Genomic DNA, 16141 nt, shown 5'->3' on the forward strand with positions numbered 1-16141 from the left:
CAAGAAGTTCAGCTTCCATCAGTCTATCATAAACAAAAAGAAAAGATAATTCTGAGGAAGCAACACTTCTGGAAAAGTTTGTTGTCCAGCATCTTTGCCAATTTGGGTACACGTAGTGAAAAGAGGTTCGCCACCCCTACACAAGGGATGATCTCTATCGGGGGTAACCCACGTGCACATCCCATGCACGGAGAACGGCAAAGGCTGGGATCGAACCATTATCGCTGGAGCCGAGAGTCAGCGTCTCTGCCCACTACACTCAAAAACCTCTAAAGCTCTCCGCCGAGTTCTCCCAGTATGAACTTACAGAGAACTCCACGAACACACTCTGTGCTGTGATCCACACCTCAAGCAGAATAGCCTGTTCAGTACGCAACCTCCCTCCCCTCCGCCCCCCAGCCCTCACTCACTTCTCAAAGTGGTGGCTGTACAGTTGGGTGGGTATGGACAGCAGCCGGTCGTAGATGGCGGTCACAGCCTTCAAGTTCCCCTGCTCCTTCTCCCAGTTCACGTACAGGTCCCAGAGTCGGTCGGAGCGGAAGTCCGTGCCGGCTGCAGCCAGCGCCATTTCAAACACGCTGTGTGTGGGGGGAGGGAGGGGGGAGAACAGAAAGCGAGAAGCGCTCGTCAGGCGTGACACAGCGGCAGGGATCAGCGCAGAGCAGGAGCGGTTTAAAGTCCGAAGTAAATTTATTATCAAAGTACGCACACCACTTCGAGATTCATTTCCTTGCAAGGAAAATAATAGAATTTATGGAAAAACCTATAAACAAAAAATGACAACTAATGTGCAGAGAAAAATGATTTTTTCCATTTAGAGATACAGCGTGATAACAAGCTCTTTGGCCCACAATGTTCTTCCAACGTTTTAACCTTCTCTAAGATCAATCTAACCCTTCCCTCCCAAATCGCCCCTCCATTTTTCTTTCATCCATGCACCCATCTTAAATGTCCCTAATGTATCTGCCTCTCTACCACCCCCGGCAGCTCCACACACCCACCTCTCTCTGTGTGAAAAATTCTGACATCTCTCCCCCCAATACTTTCATGCAATCACCGTCAAATTGTGCCCCCTCATGTTAGCCACTTCCGTCCTGGCTGTCCACTCAAACCCTCTTAACATCCTGTCCACCTCTATCGAGTCACTTCTCATCCTCCTTCGCTCCAAAGAGAAAAGACAGGATGCTGCCCGGATTGGAATGGGGTTGAGAGGGATTGCACGATGAAATCGGGGAGCAGACTGGCTCTGCCCCTATGTCTTATGGTCGTACTCTCCAACCCAGGGTAAACCTCCTCTGCACCCTCTCTAGAGCTTCCACATCCTCCCTATAATGAGGGGACCGGAACTGAACACAACAGTCCAAGTCTGACCTAACCAGGGCTTTATAAATCTTTAACAAAAGAAAAATCTGCAGAGGCTGGAAATCCGAGCGACACACACAAAACGCTGGGGGAGCCCAGCGGGCCAGGCAGCGTCTGTGGGGGAAAAAGAACAGTCGACGTTTCGGGCCGAGACCCTTCGGCAGGACTGGAGAGAGGAAGCTGAGAGTTACAAGGTGGGAGGAGGGGAGAGAGGAACCCGAGGTGATAGGTGAAACCAGGAGGGGGGTGGGATGAAGTAAAGGGTTGGGAAGTTCAGTGGTGAAAGAGACAGAAGGCCATGGAAGAAAGGAAAAAGGGGGGGAGCACCAGAGTTGATGAATGGGCAAGGAGATAACATGAGAGAGGTGAAGGGGGATGGGGGGGAATTACCGGAGGTTTGAAAAATCAATGTTTATGCCATCAGGTTAAAGGCTACCCAAACGGAATATAAGGTGTTGCTCCTCCAACCTGAGATGGCCTCATCACGACAGTGGAGGAGGCCATGGGTGGACATATCGGAATGGGAATGGGAAGCAGAATTAAAATGGGTGGCCACCGGGAGATCCCATTTGTTCTGGCAGACGGAGCGCGGATGCTCGGCGAAGCGGTCTCCCAATCTACGCCAGGTTGTACTGATATACAGGAGGGCGTGCCGGGAGCACCGGACACAGTGTATGACCCCAACAGACTCGCAGGTGATGTGTCGCCTCACCTGGAAGCCCTGAATGGTGGCGAGGGAAGAGGCGTAGGGGCAGGTATGGCACTCGTTCCGCTTGCAAGGGTAAGTGCCAGGAGGGATGAATAGACGAGGCAATGGCGTAGGGAAAGGAGGAAGGGAGGGGGTGGGGGAAGATGTGCTTGGTGGTGGGATGGCAGAAGTTTCGGAGAATTATGTGCTGGACGCGGAGGGAGGCCGCTGGGGTGGTAGGTGAGGTAGGTGGCTGCATGGATGGGCTGATAGGCCTGCTCCATTTTCGTTCGTGTTTTCTCTTTTTAACCGGGGAGGGGGGGGATTTGGGGGCTGATTATCATGCTGCCTTTCTTGGTTTCACGGCTACCCAGAGTAGGAGAATTTTGAGTTGTATACTTTGATAATAAATGAACCTTTGAGTTTCCGGGACAGAAGATGGCCTCCCAGCCTCCTACCACCACCCTCCCCTCCCTCCACAACCCCACTCGCTTACCTGCGGAGCTTCACCGAGGTATCGGGGCTCGTGGGCTCGAGGATTTCTTGCAGAAATGTGATGTAGTGGACCCACAGGTCCACGCTGAGTGGGATGGACTGCAAACCTCGCTGGTAAACCTGCGCCGGGAGAGCAGAACAGTAACACTAGAGATTCTGCGGATGCTGGGATTCCAGAGCAACGCCACGCAACGCGCACGCGCACACAAAGCGCAAGAGGAACTCAGCGGGTCAGGCAGCATCTATGAAAGGGAATAAACGTTTCAGGCCGAGACCCTTCACCAGGTGAGACCACCAGACAGGAAATTTGGAACTAAAGCTCGCTAGAGGGAGTTACGTTCAATGTTTTAATATTAATAACAGACAGACTAAAAAGAACATAGAACAGTTCAGGCCCTTGGGTCCACGATGTTTGTGCTGACCCGTTAACCGACTCTAAGATCAATCTAACCCTTCCCTACGGACTCCTCCATTTTTCTATCACCCATGTGCGTATCTAAGAGTCTTTTAAGCGTCCTTAATGTATCTGCTTCCTCCAAGAGGACCACAACCTTGCCGTAGGGTTTGGAGGCTTGCCTGCCTCAGTGACCCGGAGGGCTCTGCTGGCTGGAGTCAGGGCTTTGTGCTTTGGGTCACCCATGCCAAACAGGTCAAAGGGGAGAGGCCAGACTGAGGGTGGTCCACCGGTCCTCCAGGTTCGGGACTAACAACCCTGACTGGTCAGACAAAACAGTTATGGAAACAGCAGTGAGGAACCCTTCTACATCTGAGTGTGACGGTATTGCTGAGTCTCCACCCGGGACTTGCGTTAACTGACAGGAGTGAAAACCAAGAGGAAGCTCCTGACACGAGGGGGGAAGCCCTGAACACCGCCAGAGATGGAGGACCTTCATCGCTGCCGGAAACGCCAGCGGCGTAACGGACAGTAGAGTGATCTGGCAGTGGACTCAGCTCTACCTATAAACCCTTTCCCCAGAACCCTTAATTCCCCCGCTATGGAAAAACCCTTCTAACTGTGTCTTCAATCTATTTGGACTCCACTGCTTCCCCGGGCAGAGAACTCCACAGATTCACTCCTCTCTGGGAAAAGCCGTCCCTCTTCATCTCCCACGGGGCAGAAGTCAAGCGATATTGGTGACAACGGGGCTTCGCTTCCAGGTGACTGCAATTCCTCCACGGCCCGGGACTTGCATGTCTGGTGGTCGCGAAAGCCAAGGGGAAGCTGCTGAAAGTGACGGAGGAAGCCGTGAACGCCGCCAGAGATGCAGGACTATCGCGGCGCCAACAGGCAAAAGAAGAGTGAATCCGCTTCTACTACCATCCCTGTGCTCTGGGAAGAGCAAGGAAGCTCAAAGCTGGAATTCAGAAGGATGAGAGGAGATCTTACAGCATCATATAATATTATAAAAGGGATAAATAAGATAGAGGCACAAAAGTTGTTTCCACTGGTAGGTGAGACTAGAACTGAGGGACATAAACTCAAGATTCAGGGGAGTAGATGAGGAGGAACTGCTTTTCCCAGAGAGTGATAAATCTCTGGAATTCTCTGCCCAATGAAGCAGTGGAGGCTATCTCAGTAAGTATATTTAAGACAAGGTTGGATAGATTTTTGCACAGTAGGGGAATTAAGGGTTATGGGGAAAAGGCAGGTAGGTGGAGATGCGTCTGTGGCCAGATCAGCCATGATCTTATTGAATGGCAGAGCAGGCTCGACAGGCCAGATGGCCGACTCCTGCTCCCGTTTCTTTTGCTCTTCTCGACCCCATTATCGGCCCGCACTGCACTTTCTCCAACCCCAACACAACATTCGATATTCTGTTGCTTTCCCTCGTACTGTCACGATACCCCAACGCGATGGCTGGCACGGTAGTGCAGCGCTTAGCACAGTGGCTTACGGTACAGGCGACCCGGGTTCAATTCCCACCAATGCCCGTAAGGGGTTTGCACGCTCTCCCCCCCCCCCCCGGTGACCGCGTGGGTCTCCCCCTACAGTCCAAAGACCTGCCGGTTGGTGGGTTAACTGATCACTAAATTGTCCCATGATTAGGCGAGGGTTAAACTGTGGGGATTGTCTAGCAGCAATTCGCGCTGTTTCTCAATAAATCCATGAAAAAACTTCATCTCTCTATAGGTACGTGTCAATAATGAACCAATTCATCTCCTTTATTGCATCTGACCCACTCCTACTCCCTCAGGAAGTCTAAAAACTAACTTTTCTTCTTAACGGCTTTTCCTAGCTCTGACGAAGAGTCTCTGATCTGAAATTTTTGATTCTTTTACCGGCTGACTCGCTGAACACTTCCAGCATTTTGCGCTTTGACCTTGGCTCGCTAACACACTTCGGAAGCGGCAAGTGCCTTTGGGCCGAATAGGCTGACCATTCCGCTACGGCTAATCGGCGGCACGCCCCAGGAGAGCGCAAAGTCCAATTCACTTAATCACGCAGATATCCTTACTGGGGTGATCGGTCATACGGGTTTAAAAAAAAGCAGCCAAGAAAGAAGGGCCAGCATCAGTTCTCACCTCCTCCGCCTCTTTGGTGAACCCCAATCTCTTCTCAATATCGGCGTACTTCTTCCAGTAGCCGTAACAGTAAGGGTAGCGAGTGAAGAACGAGTCGAACGCCCTCCGGACGGCCCAAATGTGATTCTGAAAGGAAGGAAGCACGCGGCACAGGCGTTAGACTGGCCCGAGGGGTGCAAATCGCCCGTGCCGGCCAAGAGGCCCATTGTCAGTAGACAGGAAGCACCTCCCCACCACCCCGCAGGGGCAAGATGTCCAACAGCATTTAAGGCGAGTGGGGGGCAAGTTCAAAGGGGATGGGAGGGGCAAGTTTGTTTCTCTTTACACAGAGTGACGGGTGACGGGAGCGTGCTGCCCGGGGTGGCGGTAGAGGCAGGTAAACTCGGGACTTTCAGGAGGCGTTCAGATAGGCACATCAATGTGAAGGAAATTGGACATTGTGTCGGCAGAAGGGATTAGATTAGCTGGCCATTTTACTGCTGATTTAACTGGTCAGGGCCAAAGGACCTGACCGTCTGTTGTCCTGCTCCCTGGACTAAGCTCGCCCCATTTGGCTCAGTTTGGCCCACCTCCAATCCAAGTGCCTTTCGTGACTGCACCCACCTTGACAGTTCCTCCAGCAGCTCGTTCCACTCCCGATGTGAAGGTTGCTGCCCCAGACCCCTTTTCAACTAACTCATTGGGATACGGCGCAGGATAGGCCCTTCCGGAATCTCGAGCCGCCCTGCCCAGCTACTGCCCGGATTTACCCCGAACCTAACCGCGGGGCAATTAGGCTACCAACCGGTGCGTCTTCAGACTGGGAGCACCCGGAGGAAACCCACGCACTCCACGGGGTGGCACGGTGAGCACAGCGCTTTACAGTACCGCTGGCCCAGGTTCAATTCCTGCTGCTGCTGGTAAAAGGGTTACACGTTCTCCCCCACCCCCGTGACAGGCGAGTCTCCCCCCACTGGGGAATTGGTCAGCGTAACTTGTCCCATGGTTAGGCTGGGGTTAAACCGGGGGAGGGGGTTGCTGGGCAACGCGGCTCGACGGGCTGAGGGAGGCCTATTCTGTGTTTTATCCCATCGGGCACAAGGTGCAGAAGCCTGATGTCCCACACCACCAGGTTCGGGAACAGCGACTTCCCTTCAACCTTCGAGTTGATTTTTTAATAGGTATTTCGATACACTATGGAATAGGCCCTTTCAGCCCTTCAAACCATCCCCGATCTGGCACGAAACTAATCGCCGGACAATTTACAATGACCCATTGACCTACCAACTGGTGTACCTTTAGACCGTGGGGAGAACTCGGAGAAAACTGGCCCATTCCGTGGGCCTCCTTACAGATGACTTTGGAACTGTACTCCGACGCTAACCGCCACGGTGTCTTTCTCCCTCGCCCACGCCCTCCAGCCCTTGAATCCCTTTCCTGGGGAGAAAAGGCCACGTGCGCTCACCCGATCTGGGCCCCTCGAAGTTTTGTACACCTCTATAGGGTCACCCCTCGGCTGGCTACACTCCAAGGGCTCAAAACCAGGTTTACTATCACTGACACAGGCAATTCTGCAGATGCTGGAAATTCAAGCAACGCACATAAAAGTTGCTGGTGAACGCAGCAGGCCAGGCAGCATCTCCAGGAAGAGGTACAGTCGATGTTTCGGGCCGAGACCCTTCGTCAGGACTAACTGAAGGAAAAGCTAGTAAGAGATTTGAAAGTGGGATCTCGCCCTCCCCCTCTCAAATCTCTTACTAGCACTTCCTTCAGTTAGTCCTGACGAAGGGTCTCTGCCCGAAACGTCGACCGTACCTCTTCCTGGAGATATTGCCTGGCCTGCTGCGTTCACCAGCAACTTTGATGTGTGTTACTATCACTGACACAGGCAATTTGTTGTTTTGTGGATGCGGTACAGTGTAAGGCAAAGAAATTATTGAAAATTAGGATTATAAATGAATTATGGTTGCAAAAGAGGAATAGTGAGGTAGTGTTTATGGGTTCACGGACTGTTCAGAAATCTGCTGACAGCAGGGAAGAAGCTGTTCCTAAATGCATAAAACTCCAGATTCAGAACCAAGTTTATTATAAGGCCAGAAGAGGTAGGAGCAGAATTAGGCCTTTTGACCCAACAAGTCTGCCCCGCCATTTCATCATTTTCCCTGTCAGCCCCAATCTCCTGCCTTCATGCCCTGACTGATCACGAGTCCATCAACCTCTGCCTTAACAACTCGGCCTCCATCACCGCGTGGGGCAATGAATTCCACAGATTCACCACCCTCTAGCTAAAAAGATTCCTTCTGATCTCCATTCTAAAAGGGACGCCCCTCTATTCTGAGGATGTGCCCTCTGGTCACCATAGAAAACATCCCCTTCACATCCACTCTATCACGGTCTTTCACTATTCGCTAGGTTTCAATGAGGTCACCCCTCGTTCTTCTGAATTCCAGTGAATACCGGCCCAGAGCCATCAAAGGCTTTTCAAATGACAAGATTCTTACTGCTATGCTGTAGGCATTTCATTTTTGCAGTTCTGTAAGAGCGGTCTGTTCTGCTTTCAGCATGTTTGGGTTTGAGCTAAAGGTAAGGGGCTTTGTTGTCCAGCTTAGGAACATTGTGTCAGCCAGTCAGGATGGTGAAGTTTCTAGAGAACGCTGGTCAGAGAGGTTTTGGAGACAGATGCCGGTGTGGGTCCAGGTCTTTTTGGCGGGAGCTGGGACAAGACGGGAGGGAAGATGGCTGAGGATGCCATTCCCGTTGCACAAGGCACTTCGTGCGAATCACTGGCTTCAAGGAAGAAGGACCAATACTCCCGTGGGGGAGCCTGCGTGGATTTCGAGCGACGTTCGGAAGGTTGTTTGTGCATTCATGCAGACCAGCGCGAGAGTTAACAACAACTGCAAGATGAGCTCCAACTAATGTGTGCATTTGGACTGGGTTAACTGTAATGGGCCCTTTTTATTTATTTCTTTTCCTATTAACTGTTTGATAAAGCTGAAATTTGTAAAAACACTTCCTTTATAATTGTATGCAGTGTATGATCTGTATTTCTTGTCGACGGGTAATTGCAAGTGGGCAGCACTTACACAGTATTCGCTCAGATCGGGGTGCGGGCGATTGAAACGTCCCAGCTCTCCCGGTCTGGTGGGACCCAAGTCGTATCGACCCCAGGCGTACAGAGTTCGGGGAGGGTGGTCTTTTCACCGCTGTGTCCACTGGCTTGTTAGCGAGGGGCTAACCAGCCATGTTACTAGAGACGCCTGGTAAAAAGGGGTTTCACTAGCATGGTTGGGTGGAGGTGGTGACAGCTTCTGCGAAGAGAGGCAGGAGGGGGGCTTTGATGTTTCTATCTCTCATTCTATGGGGATTCCTGTTTCGTGGCTGTCTGTGCAGCTTAAGAATTTCAGGTTGTGGACTGTACATGTTCTCTGGTATTAGACGAACCTTTGAAGGTTCCCACGTGGTGGGCAGGCAGATGCATTAGGGAGGGGTAAACTGGACCGATATTGCTGAACACGTTATAGCACGTAAGCAACGCTCTAAGGGGGGGGGGGGGGCGCGACATAGCGCGACCGCTTCGCGCCAGCGATCGCCGGTCGGGGTTCGGCTGCCATCATCTGTCAGGAGTTTGCACGCTCTCCCCATGACCCCGCGGGTTTCCTCCGGGTGCTCCGGTCCCGTCCCCCCCCCCGCCTCGCCACGGCCCAAAGACGCACGGGTTAGCGTCGGTGAGCTGCGGGCATGCGATGTTACCGCCGGAAGCGGGGCGACGCTTGCGGGCCCGCCCCCAGCACAATCCTGGCTGACTTGGTTTGGCGCACTTCACTGTAGGTACAAGTGACAAGCCCTCCAGGAGCACCTCAACCTCACTGTGGGGCTTGGAGGCTCGCCTGCCTCAGTGACCCGGAGACCTACGCTGGCCGGAGCCGGGGCTATATTCTCTGGCTCTTGGTAGGGTCACCCCGGCCAAACAGGTCAGAGGGTAGAGGCCAGAGTAAGAGTGGTCCACTGGTCCTCCAGGTTCAGGGGTTCAGCTCAGGGCTAACAACCCTGACTGGGAAATAAAAGTTATGGAAACAGCAATGAAGAATCTTTCTACATCTGGACGGTCAGAGACTGAGGACCCTCACTGCTGTCCCAAACGCCAGCGGCGGAACGGGAGGTTTAAAAAAAAAGGCACATGACAAATAAAGAGAATCTTTAAAACATTTAAGCTCTGTTGGAATACTTGCTGGTGGCATTATCCGGGGGAAGGTGTGGCAAGTAGCCCGCAGCTTGTGGGCAAAAACAGAGGACATGGTGACACCAGAGGTGGAAACTTTTGCAATCTAGAGTGAATAACAAACCGCTGGAGGAGTTTGCTGGATCAGGCAGCGCCCGTGGGGGCAGATAGATGGTCAACGTTTCAGGTTGGGGCCCTGCCACTGATCGGGTTTTCACTTATCTCCATCCCGCCTCTGTCTCTACCCGACGTTGGCGCCGGAACGTGTGACACTTGAGGGCTGCCCCCTCCCCCGGTACACTCTCGAGCGCGTTGGTTGTTAATCCCTGGTGCCAGAAAGTACTGCACAGTCTTCTCATCTTCAGAAGTTTTCGGATGACTCTGCCATAGTTGGATGCATCAGCAAGGGAGATGAGGCTGAGTACAGGGCTACGGTAGGAAACTTTGTCACATGGTGTGAGCAAAATTATCTGCAGCTTAATGTGAAAAAGACTAAGGAGCTGGTGGTAGACCTGAGGAGAGCTAAGGTACCGGTGACCCCTGTTTCCATCCAGCGGGGTCAGTGTGGACATGGTGGAGGATTACAAATACCTGGGGATACGAATTGACAATAAACTGGACTGGTCAAAGAACACTGAGGCTGTCTGCAAGAAGGGTCAGAGCCGTCTCTATTTCCTGAGGAGACTGAGGTCCTTTAACATCTGCCGAATGATGCTGAGGATGTTCTACGAGTCTGTGGTGGCCAGTGCGATCATGTTTGCTGTTGTGTGCTGGGGCAGCAGGCTGAGGGTAGCAGACACCAACAGAATCAACAAACTCATTCGTAAGGCCAGTGATGTTGTGGGGATGGAACTGGACTCTCTGACGGTGGTGTCTGAAAAGAGGATGCTGTCCAAGTTGCATGCCATCTTGGACAATGTCTCCCATCCACTACATAATGTACTGGTTGGGCTCAGGAGTACATTCAGCCAGAGACTCATTCCACCGAGATGCAGCACAGAGCGTCATAGGAAGTCACTCCTGCCTGTGGCCATCAAACTTTACAACTCCTCCCTGGAGGGTCAGACACCCTGAGCCAATAGGCTGGTCCTGGACTTATTCCCTGGAATAATTTAGATATTACTATTTAACTATTTATGGTTTTATTACTATTTATTATTTATGGTGCAACTGTACCGAAAACCAATTTCCCCCGGGATCAATAAAGTATGACTATGACTATTCTATATTTCTGCATGAATACAACCTAAAATGTGATCAGATCTTCATGCAAATCCTAAAACTAGACAAAGAGAACCCAATTAAATAAATAACAGACTATAGACATATAGGTGCAGGAGTAGGCCATTCAGCCCTTCGAGCCAGCACCGCCATTCACTGTGATCATGGCTGATCATCCACAATCAGTACCCTTTTCCTGCCTTCTCCCCATATCCCTTCATTCTGCTATCTTTAAGGGCTCTATCTAACTCTTTCTTGAAAGAATCTAGAGAATTGGCCTCCACTGCCTTCTGAGGCAGAGCATTCCACAGAACCACAACCCTCTGGGTGAAAAAGTTTTTCCTCAGCTCCGTTCTAAATTGTCTACCCCTTATTCTCAAACTGTGGCCTCTGGTTCTGGACTCCCCCAACATCGGGAACATGTTTCCTGCCTCTAGCGTGTCCAATCCCTTAATAATCTTATATGTTTCAATCAGATCCCCTCTCATCCTTCTAAATTCCAGTGTATACAGTCGCTCCAATCTTTCAACATATATAACACAAAAAACATTATACTTGCTCATTTATTTATTGCGAAAAATGATTCGATATTACATACATTTGTTGGACAAAGTATGTGAACCTCTGGGGTGATGCCTTCGACAAAAGCTATTTGGAGGTCAGGTATTCCAATCAATGAGATGGGATTGGAGGTGTGGGTTGTAGAGGTGCCTGCCCTATAAGGACACACAAAGTCAGGATACTGACAGAGCCTGCTCTTCTCAAGATTAAGATCTGTTGATGTGCACCATACCTTGATCAAAACAACTTTCAGAGGACCTTAGAAGAAAAATTGTAGAGATGTGCGAAGCAGGAAAAGGCTACAAAAGCATTTCCAAAGACCTGAATGTTCGTTAGTCCACAGTAAGAGGAATGATCTACAAATGGGGAATGCTCTCCCTCGGAATAGGCATCCTGCAAAGGTCACACCGAGAGCACAATGAGCAATGCTGTAGGAGATGAAAAAGAACCCAAGGGTAACAGCAAAAGACCTACAGACGTCTCTCAAATTTGCTGAAGTCTCTGTTCACGTGCCCACTATAAGAAAAACACCGAACGGGAATGGTAACACACATCAAAGTTGCTGGTGAACGCAGCAGGCCAGGCAGCATCTCTAGGAAGAGGTACAGTTGACGTTTCAGGCTGAGACCCTTTGTCAGGACTAACTGAAGGAAAAGCTAGTAAGAGATTTGAAAGTGGAAGGGGGAGGGGGAGATCCAAAATGATAGGAGAAGACAGGAGGGGGAGGGATGGAGCCAAGAGCTGGACAGGTGATAGGCAAAAGGGGATACGAGAGGATCATGGGACAGGAGGTCCGGGAAGAAAGACGGGGGGGGGGGGAGGGAACCCAGAGGATGGGCAAGGGGTATATTCAGAGGGACAGAGGGAGAAAAAGGAGAGTGAGAGAAAGAATGTGTGTATATAAATAAGTAACAGATGGGGTATGAGGGGGAGGTGGGGCATTAGCAGAAGTTAGAGAAGTCAATGTTCATGCCATCAGGTTGGAGGCTACCCAGACGGAATATAAGGTGTTGTTCCTCCAACCTGAGGGTGGCTTCATCTTTACAGTAGAGGAGGCCGTGGTAGACATGTCAGAATGGGAATGGGATGTGGAATTAAAATGTGTGGCCACTGGGAGATCCTGCTTTCTCTGGCGGACATAGAACAGGAATGGTGTTCACGGAAGGACGCCATGGAGGAAGCCACAGCTCTCCAAAACAAAACGTTACTGCAAGTCTCAAGTTTGCAAAACCACCTGGATGTTCTACAACCCTTCTGGGACAATGCTCTGTGAACAGATGAAACAAAAGTTGAACTTTTTTTTTTGGCAGAAATGCACATTGCTATGCTTGGAGGGAAAAGGGCACTGCACACCAACACCAAGACCTCATCCCAGCTGTGAAGCACGGTGGAAGGGCACCGTGGTTTGGGGCTGCTTTGCTTCAGGGCCTGGAGAGCATTGAGGGAGCAATGAATTCAAAATTGCATCAAGACATTTTACGGGAGAATGCCAGGGTAGCAGTCCGTCACCTGAAGCCTAATAGAAATTGGATAATGCAACAAGACAATGACTGGAAATGATTGAAAATCACTAACAGAATGGTTTAGAAAGAAGAACATTCATGTTTTGGAATGGCCGAGTCAAAGTCCTGACCTTAGTACTCCGGACATGTTGTGGAAGGATCTGAATCAAGCAGTTCATACAAGGAAGCCCACCAACATCCCAGTGTTGAAGCAGTTTTGTACGGAGGAATGGCCTAAAATTCCTCCACCCATGTGCAGGACTGACCAACAGCTACCAGAAACATTTGGTTGAAGTTATTGCTGTACAAGAGGACCACACCAGTTACTGAAAACAAAGGTTCATATACTTTTTCCAACAAATACATGTAGTATTGGATCATTTTTCTCAATAAACAAGCGTAACATTTTTTGTTAGGGGTTTACGTAATTGGGTTCTTCTTTACCCAGTTTTAGGACTTGCGTGAAGATCTGATCACATTTTAGGTCATATTTATGCAGAAATAGAGAAAATTCTACGAACTTTCTGGCACCCCGCTGTATGTTTGAATCTTGACCCTCACCTCTCCTAACTCTATCTGTCCATCATCTCTGCGTTCTACCCATCACCTGCAGCACTCCTCTCTTTGCGTTGGAGGAGGTTGAGAGGCGATTTGAGATTAGATGACAAGGGGCACAGATCGAGTGGACAGTCAGAGAGCTTTTCCCAGGAGCTTAGAAGGATGATGGCGCCAAAAGCTGATTCCTTTGCTTGCATCTTGCTCCATTTCTATCTTTGATATCTTTTTCTCCTTTTCAAGGTTCTTTTGAAGACCCTGGCCTGGAGTTACACGCTGGCTTTGGTTCTTTGCGGGAATGGGACCCGCTCTCAGGGCCTTGCGACCGGCAGCTTTTCGACACGCCAAGCACCTTGGCATATGCTAGCGCGCCTTCAGGGTGCTGGACTTTCGTGGCTCTGGAGGCGGGTGGACGCGAGGCCAGTGCCACCCCGATGCGTTGTGGGAGATGGAAGATTGTAAGCAGCCAGCGGGCTGCCGGCTGTGTGCCCAGAGACCCGACTTCATTGGGCACAGAGCTCGGAAAAAGCGACGCAACTGACTTTTAACACTGTAAATCAGCGAGTTGTTTGTTATGTCTCCCCTCTCGCTGTGAAACAGAGACACCGCTTTTTCCCTTATTAGGGAAAGAGAGAACTTGTTGGATGTCGGGTGAACGAGGAGTCTTTGGGGTCCTGCAAATCTGTGTCTTTATTGACGCTTGAGTGCACCGGGAAGGGGGCTGATGCTTTCTTGCTGGTGGGGAAGGGCAGGGGATCATCGCTTTGCTGCTGCTGGTGAATGGGAGGGGGAGCTGGGGGGTCTTTGGGGTTCTAACATTCAACTGTCACTCATTCTTTGGGGGCACTCCTCTGTTTTTGAGGATGTTTGTGAATAAAAAGAATTTCAGGATGTATATTGTATACATTTCTCTGACATTAAATGTACCTGTTGAAATGGGCAATTTGAGGGGTAGTTTTTTTTCTCACAGTGTTCGATGGGTGCATGCAATACACAGCTGGGAGCAATGTTACAGGCAGATACGTTCCAGACGTTTAAGAGATTGTCAGCGAGGCGTGTGGATGAAAGAGAAATAGCGGGGTACGGGTAAGGGAAGGGTTAGGGTTGGTCTGGGAGTGGGTTACATGGTCGGCACGACATTGTGGGTCAAAGGGCCTGTTCTGTGCTGTGATATTCTAAATTTCAGACCAACACCTTTCGTCGGGATGCTACGGAATGTATGAATGCGTTGCGGCTGTAGAGGAAGTGCAGGAAAACAGAATGCAACGCAGGTGCAAAGGAGGACACAGAAGACTATTGACAAATGACACCGGCGACTTACCTCCTGCTCCACGTACTGGAGCACGTACGTCCAGCCCGTGAAGTCGTACGGGTTGTCCTCCACCATCTTCCAATACTTCTCGAAGTCGGCCGGGTAGGGTGGGATGCCGTCGTCAGACTCCACCGCCTCGTAGTCGCCGCCACCCGGCTGGTAGTGCGCCAGCCCATCAGCGTAGCCAGCGCCGTCGGAGTCTGCCACCGGCTCCGGCCCGTCGGCAAAGTGGGCGCCCGCTGCCTGCCCATCGGGCAGCGGCGGGTCGAAAGGGCCGGCGGACAAGTCGGCCACGGCGCCCCACAGAGCAGGGGACGCCGCCGCAGAATCTCCCCCGCCGGGCACGTCCGTGTCCACTTCTATTTCCATCGCAGCGCCCTGGCGGTATGTTTGAGCCGGGCCCTGCGCTCTGATCAGACCAGTAGCAGGGTCGGGGTGTCCATGATGGACAGCAGTCAACTCTTCGTCAGCCCCACTGCCGTTGCACGGGCCAGGACTCTGGGCCCCTGGGACCCCGCCAGTTGGGTCAGAACTCTCCCCTGCTGGCTCTGTGGCACTGCCCCCTACACAAGGGCCAAGGCCATTCTCCCCCGGCTCCTGGAAGTCACGGAGGCGGGCATCTCCGGCTACTGGCTCACCGAATTCCCCACTGCCCAGGCCGCTGTCCGCCACGGCGTCGCCATTCGTTGAGCCAGGACCGCTGGCTGCTGCCGCCTCGGTGCCCCGCACGTCACTGGCATCGGCGGGTGAGCCCTCGCCAGTCCCTCCACCGCCCGCCACTCCCCCTGCCGCCTCGGCACTGCCCAGGCGGGGGACGTGGGCCTTGGAGTCCTCGAGCGCGCTCGCTCTGTGAGGGGCAGGAGAGCCAGCCGTCTCGATGTTTGGAGTCTGGGCGTCCGGGTCACCAAGGGAGCCCGTGGTCAGGGTGTGCGAGATGAAAGGACGATTCCCGTTCAGGCTTTCCTTGTTCAGCAGTCGCTGTTCAGTGTCTGTGAATAAAAGACAGGTCAGTTAGGTCACGCATATCAGGTGCATTGTGTTGGCGCGTGGCCAAGTGGTTAGGGCATTCGTCTAGTGATTTGAAGGTCGCTAGTTTGAGCCTTGTCTGAACTTAATCACACATTGCTCTGTGGTGACACTGGTGCCAAGCTGTATGGGTCCTAGTGCCATTCCTTTAGACAACATCGGTGGTGTGGAGAGGGGAGACTTGCAGCATGGGCTTCCATACAACCTTGCCCAGGCCTTGGAAACCTTCCAAGGCACAAATCCACGGTCTCACGAGACTAACGGATGCCGATATAGAATCAGGTGTATGGGGTGTCCAGGGAGGGGTTAGCATCCCTGGCGAAGGGGGCTTGTCGTGACCCTCACTCACCTTTGACCCCCGCCGCCCTCACCAGCGGCTCCCAGTAGCTGTCTGCACGTGACGGCGGCCGCAGCCCGGTACACAGCTCCGACAGGCCAGCTAAACCAGGCCAGCGTAGCCGGGGGTGGCGGGGCCTCGTACCCCAGCGAGATGGGGACAGGTCTGCCCGGGCGTGCTAGAGCAGCTCTGGCTGACAGGGTGAACCAGATCCAACGGCCGGGGAAGGCGGTCCTGCAGGAGGGGCGCGCGGCTGGGCCCGGGGGACTGAGCCCGGTTTGCGGAGCTCGTTGGGAATTGTGAGGTCGAGGGAGGGGAACTGCCCCCACCCCGGTGCCAGACTGGCCGGTTTCATGGG

General features: G+C 52.1%; 1 protein-coding gene across 1 annotated transcript in view; it reads right to left on the reverse strand.

Annotated features, from left to right (window-relative positions):
• LOC140189257 (pre-mRNA-processing factor 39-like) overlaps positions 1-15409 on the reverse strand; it is a 36558-nt gene extending 21149 nt beyond the window's left edge. The window contains exons 1-4 of the mRNA XM_072245942.1: positions 14430-15409; positions 5069-5194; positions 2547-2665; positions 411-578 (exon numbers count right to left, since the gene is read on the reverse strand). Coding sequence (XP_072102043.1) covers positions 411-578; positions 2547-2665; positions 5069-5194; positions 14430-14789 — 773 coding nt within the window. The 5' untranslated portion in view covers positions 14790-15409. The remainder of the gene's footprint in view (positions 1-410; positions 579-2546; positions 2666-5068; positions 5195-14429) is intronic.
• Between the last annotated feature and the right edge of the window lie 732 nt (positions 15410-16141).

This window comes from Mobula birostris, chromosome 28, assembly GCF_030028105.1.
Source record: "Mobula birostris isolate sMobBir1 chromosome 28, sMobBir1.hap1, whole genome shotgun sequence".
Lineage (NCBI taxonomy): Eukaryota > Metazoa > Chordata > Chondrichthyes > Myliobatiformes > Myliobatidae > Mobula > Mobula birostris.